This window comes from Aplysia californica, unplaced genomic scaffold (assembly GCF_000002075.1).
Source record: "Aplysia californica isolate F4 #8 unplaced genomic scaffold, AplCal3.0 scaffold00259, whole genome shotgun sequence".
Lineage (NCBI taxonomy): Eukaryota > Metazoa > Mollusca > Gastropoda > Aplysiida > Aplysiidae > Aplysia > Aplysia californica.
The window spans coordinates 897,897-909,735 of NW_004797529.1; the positions used below are offsets into that span (position 1 = coordinate 897,897).

At 40.6% G+C, this 11,839-nt stretch overlaps 1 protein-coding gene across 4 annotated transcripts in view; it reads left to right on the forward strand.

The window, feature by feature from the left end:
- LOC101846821 (aminopeptidase B) overlaps positions 1-11,839 on the forward strand; it is a gene marked incomplete in the record, with an annotated part of 25,442 nt that continues 13,603 nt past the window's right edge. Inside the window, 7 exon segments of one of the 4 annotated variants that reach the window (XM_013083876.2) lie at positions 1-103; positions 4,104-4,321; positions 5,411-5,526; positions 6,709-6,811; positions 7,705-7,910; positions 8,892-8,996; positions 10,105-10,317. In XM_013083876.2, coding sequence (XP_012939330.1) covers positions 4,156-4,321; positions 5,411-5,526; positions 6,709-6,811; positions 7,705-7,910; positions 8,892-8,996; positions 10,105-10,317 — 909 coding nt within the window. 4 annotated transcript variants of the gene reach the window in all.

The following is an 11,839-nucleotide window of genomic DNA, read 5'->3' on the forward strand; positions in this document are numbered from 1 at the left end:
GGAAGTAGATGGTAGGCGTTACCAACCAACTTTCAACTTACTTGCATTTCGCACAAAGTAAAGGTCTTGGATAGAAGCGCTTGCATAGTTTTGGCGTGGTTTTGTAAGTAAGTTATTCGTTGTGGTTGGACACACGTAAAGAAGAAACCGACTTTTGAATTGATTAATATGAAATCATACTTTTTATAACATTGGATAACGATGGGTGGATTAAATTCAACGGGGACAAATCCATCCTCCCCAACCAACACAACAGGGAACAATATTCAATATGTCAATGGTCATATTCACAATATGACTAGACTAGAATGGCTGACGAAACAGTGATAATCAGTTAGTCAGTAGGCCTATCATAGAGGGTAGTCAAATAACAGTCATATTATTTCAATCTAGATCTTAATCTAGGAGTTTACCAATTTAGATTAAGCTCAGTTTGATTTTGGTTTTCCCTTTTACTCCACACCCGAAGAAGGTTAGTCTACATAATTCTGTCTTGAGGACATTGAATCTAGATCTAGATCTAGTATCATAATATAGAGGCTAGAGGTGTTCTTACATACAGCTATTGACTAGTCTAGTTCTTTTAGTTTTAGTCAGTATGATGGGACCTACACTTCGTAGTTCTTTAGGCCTACATTAAATAATTTACAATTGCACAAAAGTTAAAGTTTGGTTTGGGGGCTCTTGTGGCCTAGAGGTTAAGGTGTTGGCCTCTCATTCAAAGGTCCCAGGTTCGAGTCCGGGAAGCGACCGAAAAATTTTCTTCTCTAAAATTGTCATGTCTACTTTCACCTCCTTTCCTGCTCTCTAGCAATGTTCTGTTGTCTGCTTTCGTCTCCTCTTTCAGTCCCCACCCCTCACAGTGCCCCCTCCTCTGGGTGCCTGACTCTTTCTGCCACCTTTCTCCTTGGCTCCTTCTTACTGCTGTCTTTCAGCCACACCCCTGATCTTCTGGTAGGAAAGATCTAGACTTCTACACCTAGCCTTCTCGGACAAGGGCAAAAAATCTGGGAGGGCCCGTGTTCAAGTTGCGCACGTTAAAGATCCCTTGGTGGTCTAAAATCGATATAAGAGTAGGCTTCGGCCACCACCTGGGCAAAATTCAAAATTTCCTACCTACTGAAAATATTAGGTGTGTCCCGCACGCTCATATGACCTATGCAGTTGCGAGCGCAGTAAAACACTTACCAAAGAAAAAAAAAAGTTTAGTTTAGATCAAACCAAAGACCTGTCTACTGTCTAGTTTGATTCAATAGGTCTTATGTGTCACGACATGGTGGAATCAGGCGTTCGTCGATTTTTGGACATGTTGTGGAGTTATTAATGTCATCTGAAAGCTTACATATTTGCCCTGCTTTCGATGAAACAATTTTATAAATACTCTTCTATCTTGAATAGAAGTCGAGACAGTTGCGATTGAATGAAGTGCGGTCGACTGGTTTGAATGGTAAGTCTAGTAAGAAAATGGCCGCCAAAATTGGTCATCTTCAATAGCTTGAGAGTCCCAGAAAACTGAAAAATTCCATATTTTGTACTTTTAATCAACGTTTTTCTGTAAAATTCACTTGGAAATGTATTTTTATATTGACATAAAATATAAAAGGTGTTGAACAAAAAGCAAAAATTTGATAAATAAAAATGACCAAACTGGTAGAAAAAATGCGTGTATCTTCGATATTTAATATTATTATTTTGACGAGCGCCTGATTTCACCATGATTCCTCACATATTATGATTCTCTATATTTGACTAATTTCAGGGGGTCAAGTCACCCTTCCCACTCGTGTTGGCTGAGAATATCTAGGCTCACTGCGAGTGAGATTTGTGTTTCAGTTTCAATTTCAGGTCAGAACTTGAAGGCAGAGTCTTCCTGATTCTGGTTTGAAGTGGTCCTTTTAATTTGGCTTATAAGCTGGCTAGGGGCCAACTCAAAGTCAGACAATATATAAATACGTCTGCTGTAGTCGGTGTAAATTTCTGAAAAAGCTTCAGAGGTAAGGTTTTGTGCTTCAGGTTTCTTGAGGTGAGGGTAATTTATTTGAGGTAGACAGAAGGACAGGACGACATTTTAGTGTAGAATTTATGTTATAATTCTATTGGACAGGACTCTTTCAAGATTCCAATAAAAATGGTCTGCCATACTGGATTTACACTGCTTAGAAAAAGGAGCAAAATTTGAGAGTTCAGAGGCAGTAGAATTAAATACATTTTTCTGGGAATTCTCTTTTTAAAAAATCGACTGTCTCAAATTCCACCCCCCCCCCCCAAATGTTCTCCCAAGTCTAAATAGTGTTTAAAGTCCTAGTGTACTAGTGTAATAAAATGCTATGTTTGGTGGTGAAAAATGCGACTCACTTCACAGAACAGGACAGACAACTTACATTACGAGGGGGAGTCAATTAAGTATTACAAGTTGTTAGATATTTTGTTAAAATTTACACCAAATTGTACGACATTAAACTCACAAGTACTTGCACTTGTAGCTTTGAACTGATGCTGTTAAAATTCCATTTTCTTTAATTTTAACCTAAATGATGTCACATTGAAATGGCTATGTTCTTGAAGTTGAAGGTCTGTCAGAAGCAAACAGCTGTGATTTAATTAATTTTTTTTAACCAAGCTCTAGATTTCTGCACTTTGTACAGGGGCATCAGATTTTGAGTAATGGACTGGAAGAGGAAGAAGCGTTGTCCATGTGCTTGTCAGACAAGCGTCGATCTGCAAAATCAGCTGAGAAAATCATGACGACCATGTTTTGGGACATTCTTGGTGTGGTTCTCAGATTTTTTTAAATCACGAGGAGCAAATGTCAATTCTGAAGCCTTTATACATACCTATATTGATAGGCTAAAACGACTCAAAGCGAGAATTATAATATGAGTCAGGCCTATGTTCGACATGGAAAGAGTACTTAATATTCACCGTGACAGTACCTGTCCGCATACGAGTGCCTGGGCAAGGGGGATAATTGCCTTGTTTGGATGGAAAACACTGCCACGCCCAGGTTATCCTCCTGAATTGGCACCTTCAGACTTTCACCTTTTCGGTTCTATGAAAGAAGCATTGAGAGGTCAACACTATGAAGATAATGGAGGAAATGAGGATGCTGTAAAAAAATCGGCTAACCATTCTGCTCAGTTCGACAAAGCTGGAAGATGTGGACTTACTAAAAAGTGGACAGTGGCTATCAAACAAGATGGAGGTTATGTTGAGAATTAGAAATCTGATCTTCAGATGCTCCCCCTCAATTTTCTTGCATAAGAAAAACTGCAGGACCTGAAAACCTGTTCACCATGTGTGTTTTTCTGTCATGTACATGTTTGCTATATATATATATATATATATAAATGTGTGTGTGCTTTGCCATGTACATGTTCGCTACGCGTGTGCTTCACTGTACATTTATTCTCAATTTTTCTTGGCTGAGTTGAGGATGAGGTAATCTGTATTGCTTTGTTTTTTTCTTTCTAGTTTTATAGAGGTCAACTGTCAGGGTCAACATTGCATAAAAAGTTTCCTCGTCTTGTAAATGGTGTTGTCAGTGGTTCTGTTGTTTGGGTTGCAACCAAGAAGTTGTGGATTCCAACCCAGTTACAGGCCTGACATTGTATCCTTGGGAAAGACGTTTTTCATGAATTCTCCTCTCTGCAATCACGTGGGAATGGGTACCTGGCTATAGACAGGGAATAAACATTTTGTCTTATTATGTTGTTGTTGGTGTTGTTGTTATTGATCCTGTAACAGCTGGGATCTTGTCCTTCTGTCCAGTGCCATGTAGTGATAAGTGCAGGTTTGCTGCAGCTGCTGTAATGTTCCATAGAGTGTGTTGTCAATGTTAAGTCTCGGAGGGAGAAGGGTAGCTCTGATGTCATTTAGGGCTGTGCAGTGGAACAGGTGATGATCCACAGTCTCATATGTATAGTTACACAAGAGACACATTGGGGGAAGTTTTGGTCTGTTTATTAGTGATGCTTCCCAGGATGCTGAGATTTTTTCTGAGGGTTTCCTAGAGGGTAATTATGTGAATGACTAAAGATCATAGAGCTTGCTGTTGAGTGTGAGTATACGCTATACAAGTGCTATTTATTATTTATCATTATTAGGTCAGACAACTGTGACAGACAAATTAGGTTCTGAAGCTAAAAAGGCAGCAAGATGGGGCTCCATGCAGACAGTGCCGAAGATCCCGCCACAGCCAGCAATTTTCGAGAGGCCGTCTCCTCCCATTTGCATCTTGACGTGGATGTTGACTTTGATACCCAGACGATATCAGGAGTCAACAGAATTTCCATGGAATGCTTGACAGATGGACTCAAACAAGGTGGGGCCAGGGCTGCGTGGACGACAAATGTCCTGTTTTTTCTTTAGTTTTTGACATAAGGGTGACCTTTAACACATTGTGGTCCCTTGGGGCAATAATGCGACAGTGAAAATGATCCGTTCCTGTCACCTGGAGCAGCAGTTCTGTGCCAGGCCTGAGAAGTCAGTTGCAGTCACTCTCCTGGCTGGGTGACCAGATGGGGTATTTTGTACTGCTGGCTGGGTGACTGGAAAGTGTTAAAGAACTTATATCTTGTTTGTTCTCTTTGAAGTGAAGTGTAGGGCACTCCGTTAGCTCAGTTGGTTATCATGCTGGGCTACAGAGTGGATCGCAATGGCTCGAATTTAGGATAGCCTTTCTTGAACTCAGGTCATTTTGTGGAGTTTTCAAGGCTCTCAATCCATTTGGCTGTGACATAACAGAGAGGAATGTTAAATTTGGAAGTTCTGCCTCTTAAATAACCTAGTTAGTAGTGTTGATAGAACTCGAACACTTACTTACTAAGTGAAATCTTCTTCTTCTTCTTCTCGATCGCATCACACTTGAAGTCCGGTATCTGTCATAAATTGGGCCGTCCTGCTCAGTTCATCTGGCGACCCGTATAGCTTCTCTTGTAGCGTCAGTGGGGTTGGCCACGTTTCCTGTCTCAGGGCCCTGTGTGTCTTGCAGTGCTGAAGGAACTAAGTGAAATGTTAAAAGGGTTGTTAAACTCATACACTCCATAAGTTTTAGGAGCTCAACTTGCACTGCGATTAATATAACGGTATCTCTTTATCTGCTTTTCCGGATGCCTGGCCTTACGTAAAAAATTGTCAGATTTTGTTTAGTAAATTAAGAAATCAAAAAAGACTCTTTTTTCCTGAGCTGTTAAGTTGAAGCAAAAAAAAATATCCCCCAAAAACAAAAAACAAAAAACAAAAAAACCGAAATGTGGGACAAATTGATAAATTAATAAAAAGAAAAAAGAACATTTTTTATACCAGATTTTGTCACAAAGTTTTGACATTTTCTCTTTAGTCTGTTTCTCTATACATTTACACAAATACATTTACTGCTAAACTGAGACATGTTATGTGTGTTTTGTTTCAGTGATTCTGGATGTTCATGAAGCTTTGACCATAAAGAAAGTCACAACCCAAAGAACTCGAGATGTGGACTTCAAGATTGAACCGTTTGACATATATGGACAGAGTTTGGTTTTGACAGTAAGTTAACTCTGTAAACCCCGATTTAAAGAGTTAACTTTTGGGGAGTATCTGACTTAGTTCTTCCCGATGTGTAAGAGTAGTAGTGTTCCCCTTTTGAATTTTTATCTCACAAAGACAGAAAGTGACAGTTTGAGACTGAATAAAAACTACAAAAATACTGGTATACAGTTTTGAGACTTATCTTTGCTGGTGTCTGTGGTGTAATAGTTAAGCTCTTTGCCATGGCATGCAAAAGGCTTTAGTTTGATTTTCCCTCTGGAAGTTTATTTATCGGGTATCTTTGTCTTTCTGCTGGTATGCTGCATCCCTCTCAGCCGCCGTTACCCCTAACAGGAAGGGTAAAAATGTTGATTTTGTCTTAGAGTAGAGTATGGCATGTACAGTACTGCCTTGAATATTGCACGGGTTACAGTTACACTCCGGAACCTCAGCAAAAGGGGAAAATCGGCAAAATACTAAAGTTATATTTATTATATACGTTTCATGCCTTCATAAACCCTACTGGCACTCACATGAACTTATTTCCTACTCTCGTAAACAGTGCCTACGCTTTGAGTATGAGAGACCAACAGTATTTAAAGAAACAAAGCATTTGAATACATTTGTTTATGATTTTATGTGCTTTTATTGGTCATGTCTTGGACATTAGTGTGTCAACGGGGTTTCCCTGGTTTTCCTACTTCCGGCGAGTTTGTGAAATGTGAACTGCAATATGGTGGGGGAATACTGTACTATCTTTTACTTTTGGACAATATTATATCATAAACCGAGGTTCTAATGTCTTCAAAAAAGAAAAATGGAATACGTGTAATTTTTACTTTTTCTTGCCGATTTGGGGGGAGGTTTGTGATGAATGAGGAAGGGGATAGGGTGAGGGGGGGGGGGGGGGGGGGGGAGAGAAGCATCATTGTTTGGTCTTATTTTTTTTTTCTTTCTCCCAGTTGTTTCTTGTCTTGCTTTTTCCCTATACCTAGATGTTGTTGTTGTTGTTTTCAAATCCCTTTTGCTGCGAGCATTTCACTCTTGGCAGCGCAATGCCTCCCTCAAGTAACCACATGTCTTTGTCATCTGGTCACCATACCTAGATAGATGTCTTCCTATCAATGTGCTTCTCTTTACTTACACTTGCCTGTACCCTCAAATGGATGGCTTCGTTTACTTCTTTTCTTTGCGGTTTAGTTCCCCCAAGCGTTTGCCAAAAATGAAAAATTTGATGTTGAGATTGAGTTCGTGACCTCGCCGAGTCCTGGCGTCTGCTGGCTGGAGCCTCCTCAGACCACAGGTTTGTTGTTTAGTTTCAGTTTAAAGAGTTTTACAGCACTTGCAACACAATGAGGTCATATCCATGTCAAAGATTAGAGTAACAAGCAACGAAAAGAAGGGGGTGAGATATATATATATATATGCAACAATAGATGTTTGATAAGAAAGAAGTAGCAAACCACACCAGAGCACCCACCATCCACCCCCCCCCCCCCCCCTCCAAGCAGCTTGCACTGAATGCTTCCCAGGAAGCTGAGAATGCTTCTGAGTAGTGTTCTAGGGTCTGCTGGAGTAGTAATCTGTCCCCGTCGTTTTATGCAAGAAAAATTATGAAATTATGCAAACTGAGCCCAAAAATGTGAAATTATGCGTTTCTGTTAATTTTAACAAAGAATGAAAGAGGAAAATACTAAAAAATTACGCAAAAAATGATCAAATTTTGCTAAATTATGCTGGGTGCATAAAACCTCAGGGACAGAGTTATAGCTGTAAAATGCATAGAGCGTTCTGTAGAGCTTTATAAGTGCAATTATTGTTTTTGTGATGTGGTTAGGCTACCGGACTCGTAGTTGTGAAGTTGCAGGGTCGGGGGTTCGAGCCGCGGGCCAGACGTTGTGTCCTTGGGAAAGGCACTTTACACGAATTTTCCTCACTTCACTCAGGTGGAAATGGGTACACGACCATAGACAGCGAAAGATCTTGTTTGTATGTTAGTGTTTTAGCGCCTATAAATGGCTGCTTGCTCTGTATGCTTCCCTGGAAGTTGAGTTTGTTTCAGAATGCTCTCAGGTCTGCTGGGGTAATAGTATAGATTGTGAAGCGCATAGAGCTTGCTGTTTAGCGGGGATTTGGCGCTATACAAATGCTATGTATTATTATTATTATTATGACATTTGCATTGACAATCCTCAGACAAGAAGCTCCCTCTGATGTACACGCAGGGTCAGGCGGTTCTCAACCGATCCTTCTTCCCTTGCCAAGACACCCCGGCAATCAAGGTCACGTTCTCTGCCAATGTCAAGGTCCCTGATGGTTTCACACCTCTGATGAGTGCAAACAAAATGTCTACGGGAGAAAAGCCGAACAGGAAAGGAGAAACCGACTGCTTCTTCTTTGAGGTTCGTGTTGATGATTAATGCTTTGGTTTCTCTCTGATTTATGCCTCATGTGTCCTGTTTGATTGAGAAGGAATTTGGAAATGAATATCGTCAGCGCCACCCCACAATTACCTTAGTCATTTTATAAGTTAAAATTTTGGACTTGGGCACTCATTATTTTTCAATTAAAAGCAAGGGAGGAAAGCACGAAACAAAACAAAATTTTATCGTAAGATGCTTGTTAATGTCTTTATTCAAATAACGGCTTTATCTGGAAATCTCCAGAAACTGAGTGGGGGTGGGGGGGGGGGGAATAGTCGCATGACACTTACGAGATACTATTGTTTTTCCTACTTACTAGAACCCCTTGCCTTCAGGCGACCATATTCCGATTCACATATACTTTTATACTGACTAGAGTCTTTTCAGATTTTGGAAGGAAGTAATTTAGAATTTTGCCTGAGTGTGGGCTGAAGCCTTCTCTTGTCGATTTTAAGAACATGAAGTGATCTTTAATGTGCGTAACTTGCACACGAGACCTCTGAGATATTTTGCCCTTATCTGAGAAGGGTAGGTGTTCAATCTTATCCTACCTTAAGATCAGGGATGTGGCTGAAAGACAGCAGTGAAAAGGAGTCCGAAGTAGCAGGAGAGAGAATCAGGAGTAGAAGAGAGAGTAGCCTAGGGGGGGGGTTGGGAGTGGGGGAGAAAATGGAGATGAAAGCAGATGACAAAATATGACTCGAGAATGAGAAAGGAGGTGAAAAGAGGACATTTCAGAGAAGAAAATTCTTCGTAGTTGTCACAGTTCGAATCCAGGACGCTTTGAATGAGAGGCAAACATTAATTGTAATTGTTCCTCTAGACCATGAGATCGCCCTATTTGTTGGATGAATTGTATTTGTAAATGAGAACACATGTGTTGAGTCAGACATATTGTATTTGTACATTTGAGTGACATAAGAACATATATTGAGTCAAACACATTGTTTTTGTGTTCAGCAAGAAGTACCAATACCTGTATACCTTGTTGCCATGGCAGTGGGCGACTTTGTCAGCGCTGAGATTGGACCTCGCAGCAAAGTCTGGGCTGAGCGGAGCATGCTGGTGAGTGCTCGCATTCGTTGCTCTTGCTTTGATTTCTTCGTTTTGTTTTAACAAGAGTTTTACAGCTTTTGCAACACAAATAGGTCATATAAGTGCCAAAGATTAGAGGTATCACGAGAAAGTAATCTATAAAGAAAAGAAGGATGAGAGATGAGGATGATAAATGTTTTACAGGAAAGAAGGTCTGATTCTAAATGATCTCAATTGTGTTGATGGAGGAGTAAAAACAACGGCAGTATAGAAATATGTTGCCTTTTTCCTGCCCACTAAATCATTACAGTAGAACATGACTATAGCGGAACCCGCTGCAACGGGGCCATCCCTACAGTGGGACCTTACCGGAATCCCCTTTTATAGTCTTATGTAAACTCAAATACCTGTGCTTGGATTTAAATGGTAAGAAAAGGCCTGAACTTGGATACAGCCGGAGGGAACGAATGAGCTCTAGCGGGAGGGAAGGGAATATGGGGTGGGGGGGGGGTGTGGGGTGTGGGGGCTGTAGGTGGGCTCCAAAAAGACAGTAAAAGAAGAGGAAAGTGTGTAGTGTTTGATTTTTCCCTTCGCGTTCCTATAGTGGGAACTTGCCTGCAGCGGGATTTTTCTTTTTGAAGTAAAAGTCCCGCTATAGTTATCTTCTACTATATTATCGTGTTGTTGTGACTCTCTTTTCTCAATCTCCAACCCCGCCCACCAGGGCAGTGCTACTGACTGAAATTGTCTTAAGGCCATTCCCAAAGAGGGGATATTAACATGTTCTTATGCACAGTAGAATTGTAAATGGGCTGATTTATCAATATCGTGCTCATACTGTGCCGGAACAATATAGGGGGAACTGTTGCTTTTTCTTCCCTCATCCTTACTATCGTCATTTTCCCTCTACTTCTTTGGTATGTTTGTCCCTCTCTTGTGAACTGCTATTTCCGAGGCACCTTGATAGTCGAAGCAGACATTCTGCTGTTGAGGCTGGAGAAGTGAGCAGAGTAAGCCTGATTCCCCATTTGGACTTCTCTGCTGACATCCGCCCCTTGTCGCTCATATGACCTTATAATACAGTTGCGAGCGCCGTAAAACCTTTCAAAAACTAAACTAATCTCCAACCCTACCTCAGGACAAAGCGGCCGCAGAGTTAAGAGGCGACGTTGAGGAATTTCTTCTAGCGGGCGAACAGTTGTTTGGAGAGTACGTGTGGACCAAGTACGACATTCTGGTCATGCCGCCATCTTTTCCGTTCGGAGGGATGGAGAATCCGTGTCTGACATTCATCACGCCGTGCAACATCGTGGGAGACAAGTCGCAAAACAAAGTCGTCATCCACGAAATTGTGAGTCGGGCAAATGTTTGAGACTTTTAGTGGTTTGCGGCTCTCGGAATTGTAACTATATGCTTCCCAAGAAGTTGAGTTTGTTTCAGAATGCTCTCAGGTCTGCCGGGGTAATAGTGTAAATTGTGAAGCGCATAGAGCTTGCTGTTGAGCGGGGATTTGGGCTCTACAAATACTGTCTGTTATTATAGATAATTGTAATATAATGATAATAATAGAAATAATAATAAAATTATAATAATAATAATAATAATAACAATAATAATAATGATAATAATAATAAGCAGCATCTATGCTGCGAAGTTCCATTTTCTTTCTAAGAAAGTAATTGTGAATGTAGGTGTTTTTCACTTTTATTTACACTAATTAGATCGTTTGGGACATGGGCTTTCAATCCTGCCTATCAGGACCAACCTCGGCTCCGAGGGATACAGCATTCCAATAGAAGAACCAAGATACTCAATTTAGATTTCTCCTCACTTGGGAATGAAACATGGATCTCCTGTGTGTGACAATGAAGCACCTAACCACTACACCACAGATGCTGGTTTTCATTTTCTAAAAAACTGCTCAGTGCGTGTTATTTTCTAAGGGAATAACATAAAAAAATACTTGACATACAAGTGTAGACAGTATAACACGCATAGGTCGAACACAGAAGACTTGAAATCACACATCCGTAGAACTGTGCCTGCGGTCTCGTTATTTTTCTTCTTCTTTACCTTTGTAAAATTTCCCTCGAACTAAGGATTCCTGGAACTACCGAGGCCGGTCTCGACAAATTCAAGCCATCCGTGTTATACTGTATATATGTAGAACAAAATATTTATTTATGTGTTTTATATATATCGTCGCCTCAGAGCTATTTTGTACCCCCCGGGGCAGTGCCACTGACTGAAGTGTCTTTAGGCCATTCCCAAAGGGGGGACATTTCTCATTCATGCACAGTATAATTGTAAATGGGCTGATTCATCAATGTCATGCTCATAACTGTGGCTGATCTACAACAGGGAACTGCTGCTTTTTCTTTCCTAATCCTTACTATTGTCATTTTCCTCTACTTCTTTTGTATGTTTGTCTCATGTTTGTGACCTGCTGTTTCCGGCGTGCCTTGATAGTCGAAGCAGATTTTGTGCTATTGAAGCTAGAGAGGTGAGCAGAGTAAGTCTGATTCCCTGTAAGGACTTCTCTGTTGACATCCACCCCTTGGTGCTCATACGACCTCATGCCGTTGCGAACGCCGTGAAACCTCTACTAAAACTAAAAAACCAAAAGAGCTATTTGTCAAAAGTGTACTTAAGTAAAGAGGCACCTTGGACGAAACAGTTCTGAGGTGATGATAATAATATATAGACCTGTTAATAAAAAAAAAAGTAAGTAAGTAATCAACATTTTGATGCTCATTGTCCTCGCTCTCATAACATAAAGTTATATTTGTTTGTGTATAGACAAAGATAGTACAAGACAAGATGGGCCACTTCTCTCTTTGAGCCAATTAAAAAAGTGTCCTCAAAATTTGGTG